The 15,722-nt window shown below is 39.8% G+C and overlaps 1 protein-coding gene across 8 annotated transcripts in view; it reads left to right on the forward strand.

Moving 5' to 3' along the window:
• Positions 1-15,722, forward strand: part of LPP (LIM domain containing preferred translocation partner in lipoma) — a 692,297-nt gene that overhangs the window by 655,448 nt on the left and 21,127 nt on the right. For all 8 annotated transcript variants that reach the window (XM_082461500.1, XM_082461502.1, XM_082461505.1 and 5 more), the window contains one exon: positions 14,119-14,297. In XM_082461500.1, the coding sequence (XP_082317626.1) occupies positions 14,119-14,297 (179 nt within the window). The remainder of the gene's footprint in view (positions 1-14,118; positions 14,298-15,722) is intronic.

A 15,722-nucleotide genomic window follows, 5' to 3' on the forward strand; every position in this document is an offset into this window, starting at 1 on the left:
ATTGAAAGGAACTGGCGCAGAAGAGGATGGTCAAGAGGATAAGATGACAGAAATCATGTCCCATAAGTAATTGTTGAAGGAATCCAGGTGTTTATCCCAATAAAGAGAAGGCTAAGGGGAGGGGCAATTTTTTTTAATATTCTTTAGGGCTGTTATATAGAAAAAGCAACAGACTTGTCCTGAGAGGGCGGAAGTAGGGCTAATGAGGTGGCAGGTATTTAAATTGATATAGTAAAGAATATTCTAACAATTAGACCTCCTGGTAGAATGGACACCTTCTGAGACAGTCTGCTGTGACTGGACATGGCACAAGCAATCCCAGGGACTGGACAAGTGTTGATTGACTGACTGAGGATGTTACAGAGGGGATTTATGGATCAGACAGATTGACTGGGGCAGATGGTCCCTAAGGTCCTTCTCACTTTGATGTTACTCCATGTTGTATGTGAAGTTGTAGCCCCTTAATTTTTTTGACAGTACAATTAAATAGGTAATTTGTCTTTATTAATTGCTGCCAACGCTAAGAGAAAGTTGTCTTTTCACATGTAGAGATGTTAAGAATAGTACTGGAAGCTTTTGGAGAAAAAGATCTCTATACATATAGTTCTGTACCAGTTTATTCTCAGGCTATTACTGGGAATAAACAATAGCTTGCCAAATATGAAAAACACATTATCCCCCCGTATGGAAGAGGAAGGTCTATTTTGCATTTATATGGTTTGGGCATTATTGTTACTCAGAATGCCCTAGCTGAATAAACCTAACTGGCCTCATCAAGTTACAGGATATTAATTTATGTGGCCATGTCCAAAAGTTAATATTTATTCATTCAAGTATTTCTTCAATAAACCATCTCTTCCATATTTCATTCACCCTCTTTCATGCTAGAAACATGCATTTTTAATTGTTATATTGGAAGAGCTCATAATCAAATATGGAAACTGTGCTTATGTTTCAGTTACTATGGCTACATGCCTAACCATTCCAAAACTTAGTAGCTGAAGAGAACAATCAACATTTATTATCTCTTACGTTTGGTGGGTCAGGCATTTGATAGCACCTCAAATGAGCAATTCTGGCTTGGGGGTCCCTCATGAGATTCCTGGATCTGAGTTCTCCCAAAGACTTCTTCACCTGTACGTCTGGTGCCCAGCCTGGGAATACTTGAGTACCTGTTCTAGAACAACTGGGGTTCTTCAGGCATCTCCCTCTATCTGCGTGTAGTCTCTTCAGCGTGGCAGCTTCAGGGTAGCTCAGCTTCTAACATGACAACTCAGGGCTTCAAAGGTATGTGTCTCAGAAGAAGACCATCTCTCATTTTATGAGTAGCACTGGGAGTCATACAGCATCACTTCTACCGCATTCCATTGGCCAGGCAGTTACAAATGTCCTCCCGGGCATCCATCTCTCCCTGATGGACAGTCAGGATCCGTCACACTAGAAGAGGAGTATGTGGGATGAGATATGTGTTGATGTCACATCTTTGGAAAGTACACTGTGTCATAGCATATAGACAGATGACACTCTACACAGGGTCTGTGCTATCATGAAGTTATGAACAGTGCCGTGAAAGAACAGAAGAGTAGGGAAACGATTAGTAAGAAAGGTTGCATTCACATGCCCTGGGTCATAAAATCTGAGCCATCTAACTTGTTAAGAAATGTTCAAGGCAGAGGCAACAGTGGATGTAAAATCATGCAAGAACAAGGCGTGTGAAGTGTTAAAAAGTTTGGATTGACAGGTTAAAGACCGTATTGGGGGAATGGTGGGGTAGGTGCCTGGAAAGGGAAGGGAAGACAATATCCTGAAGGGCCTTGGGTGTCAAGTTAAAAAGTTCGGCACTGGGGAGCAGTGACTGGCTTTAGAGCACAGGCATATTGGATGATGCTCTTGTGTAATCTCCATCCACATTCTTTCCTGCCTTTGATAGTAAACATATCATCTCTGTTAAAGTTTGCTTCCTAGTTTAAACTGAATGCAAACTCTAAACCATCAAATCATTTTAGATTTTTTTTTTTTTTTACCCCACCACAAACAACTCTAGGATGGCATGCATTTGAACAAACCCAAAGTGATTTCACTCTTCTAATTTTCAGAGCTTTTGGCTAGATGCAGAGTGAGAAATTCATACCTTTTTCAAGTAGCGTGGGTTCTTTTTTTCCCAATTCCTCTCATCCATCTGGTTCTCTGGAGGTCTTGGAATCCAGGAAAGTGTTAGTTCACTGTGCTGAAATCCAAAAAAGACTGCTAAACTGTGAAAGAAAATTTGCATTCCAGAGACACTGAAAGAGTTAGTCCACCACCCTTTTGTAGCAGCAAAGAGAAAACATCTGTATTTTCTGTCCCCTTTGTTTTTCAGCAGTTACAGAATGGAAAACCCTATATTAGTTGTTTCTGCCTTTCTTACCTACTTAATGTAAACCACTTCCGGCACGGTGAGGGTAGAGAGAGGAACCAAAACATGGAATTATTTTATTTCTCGTGTCAGAAAATATTACAGCCAAGATACAGTTGAAGGAAAGGAAATCACTTCACCGGCTTCACTTTGTACTCTTCAGGAGGTCACGTTCTTATGAATAGGTGCCAGAGCCCAGTGTTTGACATATACATTGGCAGTGCTCTGCTCAGAAGGAAACTGCACAGTCGCAGCCATGATGTTGCCATGTCATCATGGTCTTTCTAAGTGATGGTGCTGTCTTTTGTCTTCCACTGGCAGAAGTATAATTAGAAGGGCTTGTTTTCACCAGAAGCCAAATCATTGCCAAATCTGTTAGACTGATCTCTAGAGAATCGAAGTTAGCTCATGGCCCTCTGGCTGTTCTCTTTGCCACTCCCAGGAGTTAAAGGCTTAAACGTTTTCTTTCTTTTGAAAGAGGATCAAGTTTGGTTCAAACAAGCTTTTCTGTCATCCCCAGAAGTACAAGGAGAGACCTTCTGTGACCCTAGTTGTTTGGCTCAGACCACTTATGGCTTGTTATAATTTAGGAAGTAATTGCAATTCATAAAGCCAGGTAGAAGATAAACATCTTGGCAGAGCTGAGTTTCAGGCAGTTCTGAAGGGAACCGACACGTGAGCAGAATGGTATTGGGAACATTTCTAGTCTCTGCTTGCAGTTCTTGATTCTAATGGATGATTCACAATAGATTTAATTCTGATCTGAAATGCACAGGCAGGCAGCCATTGCTATGTATACATGGGGCTGAAAACATCACTGAAACCCCAGTTTTAGATTTTGCCCCTGGATGGGTCAGTTACCCATGGTAGACAGATACAATAAGTATAAAGAGTGTTGTCCTACCTACTATGTTGTGTAATTAACTTCAGATAATTTATATTCTTAGCGAAGTTTGTAGCACTGATTTTTTGAGAAATATACTATTGCTGAGGTAGAACCAAAAAACCCAAGAATTGGAAGAGACCTTAGGTAGTTAAATGTCATTTACTTTTTTCATTCAATAAATACTTAATTAAGTTCCTGTTATATGTTAAGTACTGCTCCACAGGCTGTGAATGCAGTCATGTCTCAGGCTGGTGGGGAGATAAGCACTAAGTATGTCAGCAACTAAATCCAGGAGGTGATATCAGATAGTAATTAAGGACTGTGAAGAAAGTAACAGGGTCATGAGCTAGAGTCTGGCTCAGGAGAGGGGACTGCTTACATAGGGTGGTGATGGAAGGCCATCTGAGGATGGTGATGGAATTTCAGGTCTGTCTATGGGAATAAGTGCTGTTGGATGACTCTTGGGAGTATTCATTCCCAATCATTCATTTACTGACTTAATAAAATATTTATTCTGTTCCTTCTATGTGCCAGTCATTTTTCAGTGAACTAGGGGTGAAGCAGTGGACAAGACAATGAGCCCTGCCCTATTGAAAGTTTTGTTCAGCCTCAAAGCAATCATGGAGTTTCGAGGGACCAAGAGGTCTATTAACTTAGGTCTCTTATTTTAGAGGTGAAGGAGTTTAGGCCCAGAGAAGCAAATGCTTTGCACATGCCTCCCTGCCAGTGGCTGGGCTTTGCAAGACTAGAGCACAGCCCTTGGCTCAGGGTCATTTCTCTTTGTCACTGTACCATGCGGGATTTCCATAAACATCTATTTCAACAATTCCAGTTTCAAATAGTGCTGGGCTTAGTATTGGGACCCAAAGATAAGTCATTTTCCCCATCAGGACCTCCTGTCTACTCTAAATTGAAGGGAACATGATTGAGGGTGATTAAGATGGTACCTCACAGGCACAGGTATCAGGGGTTTAGTTAGGGACCCTGCCAAGTGTATCTGCAGTAAACTACATGTTCCATGAGACTTCTCTGTGTACATCCTAAATGCCTGGTATGTAACTGGTCCATCACTTATCAGGTGTTCCAGGTATGTAAAAATATAATAAGAAAAATGTCTGTTGAAAACAAAACAAAAATGAAAGGAAAAAAACACACTGTATTTTCTCAAACTCAATATACATAGGATTGTGGATGTCTGTTTGTACAGATCATATTTTCTTCTCTCCAGTAATAAGAGTAACGCAAAGTAACCTCTCAGTTGATTAGTCAGAAACTGAAGAACTAATAATTAGGCTCTGTTCTCACGTGGAACAGTAATTTTACCCAGAGAAAAGAACTTTATGACAATATTTTTACATCGCTTTACATTCTTCAAGAGTGAATCTTAAATTTCTCATCTCATTTAATTATCACAATTCTGGGAGGTAGACAGGACAGGATAATTATATCTCATTCTGTGGATGAGAAAATTGACACTCAGATTATGGAATTTTGTTCAAGATGCCGTGATATTCTAGCTACTCTGCAAAGTGTCTGCCTCAGTGAAACTGGTCTGAGTGTCTATTAATAACCTCTGTTTACAAGTTGCAAATAGCAGGCATTATAAAAGCTGGACCTAATACATCATGCCATGATGCTGAGTTTAGGATTAGCTCCTCTGAGTTACTGGCCGGAGAACCTCTATACTTATCAGTGTGAGACAGCCTTGTTTTGACAGTGACAAAAACCCAAGTAATGTAATATACTCCACCTAATGATTTTCCATTGGTCATGTAAATAATTGTCAATAACTAATCAACAAGAGTTGTCATATTCTTATCGTTAACAAGGGCTGGAACACCAAAGAAAAGTTTTGGTACTCCAAAAAGGATCTAGTATGGGGTTTGGAAAGAGCACTACATAGAAGCCAAGGTAATTGGTTAGAAACCTTGGTTTCTATATACTGCTCAGCTCTTTCACTAGTTTACAACATTAGGCAATCAACTTCCCTGAATGCAGTGTCCTAGTATATAAGGCGAGAGAGTTGGGCAAGATGATTTCAATGATTTTTTTCAAGTGCAAGCAAACTGTGTATTTGTGAAAGGCTATATAGCACAGCAGTTTGCTAAAGGTTAATATCTCCATTCAATGTAATCGCCATTAAAGGGAACCAGATAGCAAGAGATAGGAAAAATCTGTTAATTGGAGAACAGTGTGAAGTAGAAGAATGAACAACTTTGTCTTTGGACTTAAAAGACATAGGGTTTCAAATCCAACCACATTTATAGGCACATGGCATATAACAGGGATAAGAATTCTACCATTCTACCGACTGTTGTGGAGATCAAATGAGGTCCTGGTTGGGTACAGTTACTAAACTTTAAAAACTCTACCAAAGCAAAGTGTCAGTTTTTGTTTTGCGAGTGTAACATGATGTAAATTACTTTTATGAAGATCTAAGGTATTTAAGGGTTTGAAGTATAATAATTTTACATAAAAGGAAGAACAGCTTTTCCACAAAATTCTCATGGAAGTAGGGGGGAAACCTCTTAGGAATCCAGAAGCCCATTTTATGATATTATGTAATCCAGTTGTCCCAGAGTATCATGCACAGAATTCCTTCAATAATCCATTTCTTTAAGTAGAGATGTAAAATATAAGAGAATTGATGGTAAAACAAAAAATTGGAAATGTAGTGCTTACATATAATAATTTAATTAAATGATCAAGGAATGTCAAGTTAATTCAATATATGTTCTACTCTCCTAGAATTTGTAAGAATCACACAAAACTAACATTTATTATACAGCCAGGCACTGTGTACTTGTTGTCATATATGTGATCTCATTTAGTCCTTACAACACTGCCATGTAAATATTTTCATTCTTCTATACTAGATGAGGAAACAAAAGATCGAAGAGGTCAAGAAAGTTGCCTAGATTTCAAACCCAGGTCTCTTAAATCTACCAGTAATTCTCTTACCTCACATCACAGACTCTTCTCTGGTTCCTGAGTTAACAAGTCCCAACAGACTGTACCTTAATGATGTTGTAAAGGGAAGTCTATGATCTGACTTAGCTTGGAAGGAAAGGAATTCTACTCTTCTTTTCCCCTCTCACAATAATCTCAGTGGAGTGCTGTGATCTTTTAATTTTGCTCCTGGCATAAAGGTCTGACACGCTCATCAAGTCCCAGCTCCCCCATCATTTTTCTCAAGGGTTAGGAGACGTTCAAGATAACTGTTTTTGTTTTGAACGAACTAGCATTCCACAAGGGCTACACATTTTAAGGTAAAATAGCACCTCTCTGGGCCTGAAGGTATAGACAAACTAAATGTCCTTTAATGGAGATTCTTTTTTTAATTCACTAAAGCTCAGATTGTAAGCCCAACCTAAGTGCTTCAGAATAAACAGGAGGGCATTATTTACTTTGTGAAGAATGTGATTTGTGGCTCATGGCAAAATTGAATAAAATGATCTAATTGTCTTGATGTTTGTGTCCGTTCTGTGGGTTTTTTCCCTTGTGGTTTTAAGACACATTTCTTAATTTTAAATCCAGTTTATTTAGTTCAAATATAAACAGAAAATCTTATAAGAATTGTTTTCCCTAAATTCTATGTTAATAGTCACACATGTTTTGTTTGAGTTAGTTTAACACAAAGACACGCATCTCTAGCAATGTTGAGTTCCCTTTTACCAATGCTGCCCAATACACTGATTTTCTTACGATATTCTTCCTGTGAAATGAATCTTGTCTCAGTGTAGGCATATCTGGGACTTATATAATGAAGACTTTTGTTATAACACAACATTAATTCCAAAAACTGTTATAATGTGGGTTTTTTTTTTTCAAGAGCCAACTCAAATCCCACTTAGAATAGATTCCCAGAATCGTACATCACCACCACATTGCCTGCTCCCTCACCATTCATAAGTAATTACCCTCTTCTCTGTGTTCCCATCACACATTACTCATTCCTCTATAGCAGCAATTTGTTGTGCCCTTCGCCTCTAGTCAGTTATTTACAGAAGTGTCTACCTCTCCTACCATGGTGGGAACCTCTGCGGGCAGGCATGGTGTCCGTCTGTTCTCTCTTCAGCCGTACCTGCCAGGATGTTAAATGTTTTGTCCCACTCTTGAGGCTTTCTGCAATGTTAAATTATGTGGGGAGGCAGCTCTGCTCATCAGAAAATCATGTGAAAAGTTTTTTTAAAGGGTATTTATGAGAAAGCTGAGGTAACACAGGCGTTGGATGCAAAGAGTTGTGCTCAAAAAGAGTAACAGAAGTGACAGAAATAAGAATGTTGAAGTTCTTTTACTGAATTTTCAGTTGCATGTTTCATAGCTGTCATTTTGTGTGTGGCGGTAATGACATCAAAAGAAAATACATCTTGAGGTTTTGATGCCATTTGATAAATTGACTCAAAATTTTTCCTGTTTTGAAAAATCAGAATTCTCACCTACAGAGTAGGAATTTTGATTCTAATTGGAAAATCACAGTCATAGGGATGGGATATCACTAGGCTTACCATTGTTATTTTCAGTCTGTTTTGAAACGCATATTAGATATAAATACAGTATAGATTTCGATTTAAGATATAGATATAGGCAAAGGACATTTGGAAAGTGCACAAAAACTTTCAGTAAATAATGCGTGCCTCACTGGGAGGCAGAGATGTTGGGCAGTTTTGTACTGCAGGCTTATTAGGAAAACTACCAAGATAAAATGATGTCTTCATTTGCGAAGGAAACCCAGAAGTACTGTCATTACCTGGGAAGCCTTGATTACCAGAATCAAGAATAAGTTTGTATTCCAGAATTAAAGTAGGTAATACAATTATTTGAGTTTAAATAATGTCAATGGCATTTCAATGGAGCTTGCTGAGTCATAGCCCTGTTCTCTTCTTACTGTACCGCGTTGCTATTCTGTTGGGAACACCTACACTTAGGCTGTGCTTCCCAACTTCTTTCACATCACGATTCATGTGGAAAGTGATGGCATTCATTCAGCACACTGGCGTGAGTAGATGAGGCTTCTCTTGGCCAAAGGTGACTGCTCAGGGACTATGGAATCTCTGGCCCCTTCTGACCCTCCCAAATATGGTACACCTGGGGCCCATTTGAGGCACACTGTGTCTTAGCCTGCCAGTTGAGAAGCTTTGCACTAGAGACTTGTTTTGCATGATTAAATAGAATAATTTTATTTTACAGCAAGTATCCAGAGTTTATTCATGATGAAACCAATATTTGTGCAGCATCAATTTTATGCAAGGAATACTGTTGTAGATGCTAGGGATCCAACAATGAATTTTCTGTCCTACCCCGTGGGAGCCAATGAAATCGACGGTAGACGAACTATCTTAAGATCTCAACGTGTTTCCTCTCTTTATTTATATGCATGTAGCTTGCAGGTCGTCAGCCTTATATTTGTAATGTGAAGTATGGCTACTGAAATATGGAATAGGTATACTGTGATATAACAGTGGGGTTATCCACTGGATGGAGAATTAGACCTATACTCTTAATTCCAAATCTTCCACTAGTAGTTTTCCCTCTCTGCACCTTAGTTTCTTGAATCTGGTAGGTGGACCAGATGGATGGGTTTTAAACTGTACTATATGGATTCCCCACAGGCTTCATCCTTTCCTGTTCTTCATCCAGAAGTGATTTTGGACTCTTTTGGATGTGCTTCTTTGATAAATTGTTTCCCTGAACAAAGGATTATGGAAGAGGGAGGCAAGTGCGGGAAGTTGAAAATTTATGGACCAGAATAATCTCTAAAGACTTTTAGAAGTCTCATATTTTCTAACTCTCCTTTTTTTTTTTCTTTTTATTCTTAGCTCAACAAGACCAAAACTGTATGTAGAACATGAGATGTCACCCTTAATCTTTCCAAGAGTCTTTTCTGTTCCAGTATTGCTTTGGTACCTAAAAAAAAAAAAAACAATAAAGACTGAATATAAGATCACATTTTAATTTTATGAAATGAAAATTTTAACATTTCTAAATGGCAATACTTTATGGTCTTCCAAATCTTCAAATATTTATGTCTCTTGATTTAAAATCTTCAACAGCGAACACACATACACCTAAGTAATATATAAATTTTAGAAATATTATTTTCTCCATCATATAACTAGTAGTCAATGCTTATGTTACCTGTATGCTTCATTTAGATTCAGATGATTCTTCCAGCTCTTCTGACTGTGGATTAGAGAATTTATTTATACAATATCCAAGGACAGAAAAGATACAACCAGATTGTATCTCTTAATTTAAAAACAGTTGCATTTGGGAGTTTTGTGTACAAGGTTTGTTGGTGATTTTATTTTTACTTTCACTTAACTTTTTGTTTTTAATCACAGTTGTATTGCCATCATTTCAGAAAAGTTGATAAGCTGTGCCTTTTAGCAGTTAAATAATTTCTTGGTTTTTCTGCTACTCTTAACATCTTCTCTTGTTAACCACACTCTCATTGAAGTAACTGCTTAAAACATTTTCAAAAAATCCTTAAAAATCTTCAAACAGGGCCTAGGATTTTTAAAAAGCGTAAAATCTAGACTATTCTTTCAGCTTAATCTAGAAGGTGTTTCACACCTGGTTACTTGTTGCCTAATATGTGTCATGGACCATGGAGGTCCTGGGCAAGGATGCTTACTGTTGTGACTGCTGTATTGCACTGCCCAGACCCCCTTCAGGACTGAGGCTCTCACTCCCCCACTGGCTGGGATTGTTGGCTGCTGACGGTTCACAGCTGAGTCCCTCTCTTCTTCCTTGCAAGCAGCCCGTATCCATTGGCTGGCAGATGTAGGGGTATAAAAGCCCTACCCCCTAGCTTCAAGGAAAGACAATTCTGCAGAGCCATCCGAACTCCAGAGTTCTCCGTGAAACCATCAGAAGCCTTTGTTATAACTGAACCATAGTTCAATTCCTCCCTCTATCCAGATGCTTCCTGTTCTCACCCACAGGCATGAGCTCAAAACCACTCTTCAATAACTTCTTTAGTGCAAAGCTCTGTTTCAGAATCTGATTCCTAGCAAACTCAACCTATGACTATAGCTCCATACGGGGAGAGCAGGGTGCCACTGTTTGGTCACGGAGGTTGACATAAACCTTTAAATCAAGGACATTATTATATTCGGTGTCATAGAAGCATCATACAATCCTATGGGAGTGGAAGAAGTGACTTATTTTGCTTGGAGTATAACAAAGGAAGAATTACGAAAGGTTTTGCAGAAGAGGTAATGTTTGAGCTTAACTTTGAAGAATGAGTAGGTCTTCTCTAGACAAAGAAGGATGTGAGGTAGTCTGGGTTTGTAAAAGAACACAGCTTATTAAAGATGTGGCAGAGAGCTCAGTGTGGCAGCTGGAAGGTGGGCTCCACGGGTGGGGTCCCAGTAGAGATGGGTCCAGAGCCAGGCCATGAAGCACTCTACTGATTTTGAAGGTTCTTATGCTGGAGTGTCCTCTTCCTCCCTAATTCCCGTCTGTCAAACTTGGCACCCCTGCTTCACATACAAGATGTAATTTGAGTAGATATACTTAGAGACACCCTTCTTCCACTTGTTTGCTTGAAGACTTGTTATTTCTTTTTCTATTTTCTTAAATACTATTTTATTTATTAACCGTTTCATTTTAACCTACTTTAGAAAAGCCTCATGTTTATATAAAGAGTGTATCTTTTAGTCTGGCTTTAAAATAACCTTCTATAAAAAGACACAAAGATCTTTCTCTATCGTGCTTAAAATTCTACCACTAGCAATTTCTGGAATTCCAAGTGGTAAGGTAAAGTAAAGTTTAGATAGTCCAGATTTCTAACACATGAACCCTCGTTTCAAGCCTCAGATGAAGGGTTGTCCAGTTGTTTTTAGTATATCTCTAGTAATGGAAACATTGAACTTTACCTGTTTCTGTTAATACTGATATATCACGGAGTAACAAAATTGCAGAGTTGGAATTAATCATTGTTTTACAGGTGAGAAAACCAAGGTCTAGAGAGAAGAAATCATCTACCTAAGGTCATACAGTAGATGTTGACAAATCCAGAGGGACAATTCATATTCTTCATCTAGCAACTTTGTCTCTCTATGGCTACATAATGAATTCATTAGATACCTATCTGAATTATTGGGAGGCAGGAAACTGGGGTACCAACCCATCCTCTGCCCCTAATCATCTCCATGACTCAGGTCCCAGCTGTATCAGTCTTCCAGGTCTGTTTTCTCACCTGGGAAATCAGAGGTCTGGACTAGAGGAACTCCAGAGCCCTCCTCCCAGGCATTTAAAGAGTCTTTATCCTTTCTTTAGGAGCAGATATGTCTAAGGGTCCTAGTGGGCCAGTTGAAGACTGAAAGGAGAAGAATACAGTAAAGAGAACTGGCTCAGGAAGAGTCACATGTCCTCCTCAACCATTTGCTAGTCCAAGCTTCTAGTCAGATGCATTCTTGGAGCCTTTATTTTCTGATTTAGGGGCATTTTACAATAGTCTCACTTTAGGTATATTTTACACTGTTCTTCCTTTGTAGCAGAAATGTTCAGATTACCTGTTCTTTAAACATGGACCATAAAGTCTTTCCTCAGAAACTGACTCTACCTTATATGCTGCTGCTGGTTTTGAGTAAATGGGCTTGAATCTTGCAGCCAAGCCTCAATGCAAACAAAAATATTTTCTGGTCAAGCATTTTCTCGTTTGTTCAACTCCATTACAGGGTTGGCTTTAAAAAAAAAAAAAAAAAAAGTGAAAACCCACAGAAGAGCAAAACACAAACCCTGGGAAGACAGTTTCCAGCCACATTAGCTCAGATCACCAGGGTAGAAAAGAACCAGGGCCTTCATTGTCGAGACCATCGTCATCTCCAGACTCTCATCTTATGTTCTTCTGCTATTTTAATTTCACCACTTCAAAATGGGGGGAAAATAGGTTAATAGTTTCCATGAGTTTAGACTGTGACCAGAGGCATACTAAGCAATTTCAGAACCTCCAGCAACCGCAACTTGGAGGAGAGGACGGTGATGGATTTACTGTCCTCTGGATTCCAGAGTTAGGGGAATCGGGCCAGCACTGTGATGCCAAAGTGGGATGTAAACAATATTCCTTCCTTCATTCTTTTTGCACATATTCATCCTGAGTTTCTTTTTATTCCAGGTAGTATACCAGGTGAAGCATGGAACAGAGAAATACATTCTTAAGACATAGTCCCTGCCCTTAAAGAATTGCAGTATAGTAGAGGAAATAGACACATGTGCAAATAACTTCAATACAGTGAACACTGTAAGTGCTTTAAGCAACATGAATTAAGTGCTCAGGAAGGGGAGAGAAAGAAGCAATTTACTCCTACTGAAGGCATTGAGGAAGGCTTTACTGGGGAGATGCCTTCTGACCTGTACCTTGAAAGGTCAAAATAGCAAATTGTGATTCCTTCTAGGCATTAGCCAATGCACAGAAGTATGGAAGTTTCTCGTAGGTTTGAACAAAAGTGAGCAGTCTGAGACATCAGGGTAATCTGAGCCTAAAAAGGGAGTTTGCATGTCAGGTAAGGAACGAGCTGTTTTCACATTGTGGAGCCATATAAGTTTTTCTAGCAAGAAAGCTGCTTGGTCACATGTGTGTTTTAGAAAGGAAACTGGAAGTCACTGTGAGGATGGGCAAGTGTTACAGGAAGAGAGATGGAAACAAGAAACCAGTCAGAAACTGTTGCTGTAGTTGTCATCAGCACACTAGTTATCTACCTACAGGCACGCCTTGCCTCATGCCCATTTAAAGTTTCCAGTGGTAAGAGGGAAATTACTCCTTGATTTCCACATCCCTTCGAGTTCCACATGTTTCTAATCAGATCCCCATCCCAGGTTTATTCTAAATCGTAAACTCATTGAGTCAGTCCAGACTTCTCAGTTGAGATATAGCACATTACATGTGAAACATGGCTGTTGGTAAGAGAGCATGGTATTCTAGGCAAGGATGGAAAGTTAACAGCTAATTGTATCAATCTTTCTGAGTCCTGACTCAATAAATGGTATCCCTTTTCAAGGGGGGGGGGATTTATTTTTAAAGCTGAGCATATTTTTAAGGTCAAATAAATTGACTTTCTTAATTCATTTCTCAAAACTGGAACCCCGCTAGGTTCAACATTTCCATCAAGAGTTCACAACACTAAGCGTGGAGATGGTGTTGTTTGAATCAAGGCTTTAAATGATCAAAAGCCTCATTGATTATGCTGAGCTCTGATTGGGTTCTGCAACCAGCATGCTCTCTGCGAGTGTGGGTCGTCAGAAAGACCACTCTAAAATGTTAAGGTCCTTGGTGACCCCACTAGGATTTTGATGACTAACCAAGTTTTAGAAGTAATAGAGAAGTATTCTTCCAGTGGAGATCCCGGATTGTGTAGTTCAGGGGTCAAAACTATCGCCATGGCCAAATCCAGCCTGCTTTTGTAAATAAAGTTTTATTGAAATACAGTCATGCCCATTTACTTACACACTGTCTATGGCTGCCTTCTTGCCACTACAGCAAAATTGAGTTGCTCTAACAAAGCTAGAAGTATTTACTACATGGGCCTTTACAGAAAAGTTTGCTATTACCCCTGCTGTATTGGAAAGGAACACGAGTAGAAGTCAGACAACATGAGTTCTAAATCCTACATTTGCCACCCAGAACCTGCATGACCTTAGAAAAGCCACTTGATCCATCTGTGTTTCATTCTCTCTGTAATAAAGATATACACTCTGCCTTCCTCCAAATACTGTGATAAGCACATGAGCCCATGTGTTCTGTAACAGTGCTTGTCATGCTGTAAGTTACTACATAAATGGAGCTCTTCACGTCTTAGCCTAACGTTGGCATTTTTCTTTTCCTCCTCAGAATACCCTGGAGCAGTGCAGCGTGTGCTCCAAGCCCATCATGGAGCGGATTCTCCGAGCCACTGGGAAGGCCTATCATCCTCACTGCTTTACCTGCGTGATGTGCCACCGCAGCCTGGATGGGATCCCGTTCACCGTGGACGCTGGCGGCCTCATCCATTGCATCGAAGACTTCCACAAGTAGGCAACCTACTCTCCCTCCTGCAGCCTAATTGTCCTCTTGGGGTCTATTCTTACTGCCTGTATCTGGGCTTCACACTCTTCTCTCTCCGAGCTATAGGATCTCCGGATTTGGTGGGACGTTAAAAAGAGGTTATTTATCCCCTCCTCCAATGCAGGAATTGATATTAGGTACTCCATGTGGTCCTCCAGCCTGGCCTCTGCTTCAAGACTTCCCTGGGGCTTATCCATCACATCTTTGTGTAGCTCTAATTATGAGGAAGTTGACTTAGCCGCAGAACATGTGTACTGGAAAGAGGCAGGATCCTGGGGTAGCTCTCCCTGGCCTAAACATGAACAAGATATGTGACAATGGACAAATTGCCCAATTTCTCTGAGCTTCTCAGTTTGGTCATTAGACCAGACCCTGTCTTAAAGCTTCCCGTCTGAGACAGCCTAGGGTTCTCTCTAGAGCTGACCTCTACGTCTTGGCCACTCTGCATATAGGAGGTTATGGGAGGGACTGGCACAGAGAACAGTTCAACCCCTCTTGCTAATGCAGCCTCTCACATATTTGGAGGCTATTTTATGCCATTATCAGCATATTTACACCCTCCACTAAGCTCTACCCCCCCACCCCGGTCTTCTCTTCCTCAGGATATTTTCTAATCTTTCGATGACGATTAAAAAGTAGAATCTTAAGGTCAAGACCACTTAACTGATGGGCCTGGAAAATTATGTCACCACTTCCTCACTTCTCTAATTTGTAGATCCCTCTTTATTATAGCTGGAGTTTTCATGAAAATTGTATAGCTTTGCATTTTGCTTATTCTTATTTGGCCAGTTTGTTGGTTGGTTAATTGGTTGATCACATTTGTTGCATATTTCTAGGAACCATATGACAGCTATAGATGTGGTTTGTAAATGGCAGACACGGAGGTTTCTGGCTCATGTTTGCTTCACAGTGGCTTTAAGAACAGTCTGAGGCTCTCAGAGAGATGAAGCTCATATGGCTCACCAGTTTGGGTATCTGTTCTATGGCCTCCAGATGTGCAGTCTTGTGGGTTAATTTTCACCGCTCTGTTGATTGTCAACAACTGGGAGGTACTTGCCACAAACAGTTTGGGGACCTGAGACTCATATTTTAAAAAAAGAATTTCCTGACCACTTTTCAAGTAGCAGGGAAAGTGAAAACCTCACCAAAAGATGTGAGGCTGAATAAATTTAAAAAAAAAAACAAAAAAAAACCCCCAGAGGCAGGAATTCTCAACCTGAATTAGACAAGAAAGGGCTCACTTTGAAAGGGCAGTCACAGCATAAATTGTACTTCACGTTATTGATATTTTTAGCTTCTAATTACACATAAAAAAAAAGAAAAAAATCCTGCATCTATTTAAGGGAAGTGAAAAGATACCATTGGGGAGTGTATTTCTGTCACTGTTTCTC

The sequence above is a fragment of the Balaenoptera physalus genome (assembly GCF_965194825.1).
Source record: "Balaenoptera physalus genome assembly, chromosome: 4".
In the NCBI taxonomy this organism is placed as follows: Eukaryota; Metazoa; Chordata; class Mammalia; order Artiodactyla; family Balaenopteridae; genus Balaenoptera; species Balaenoptera physalus.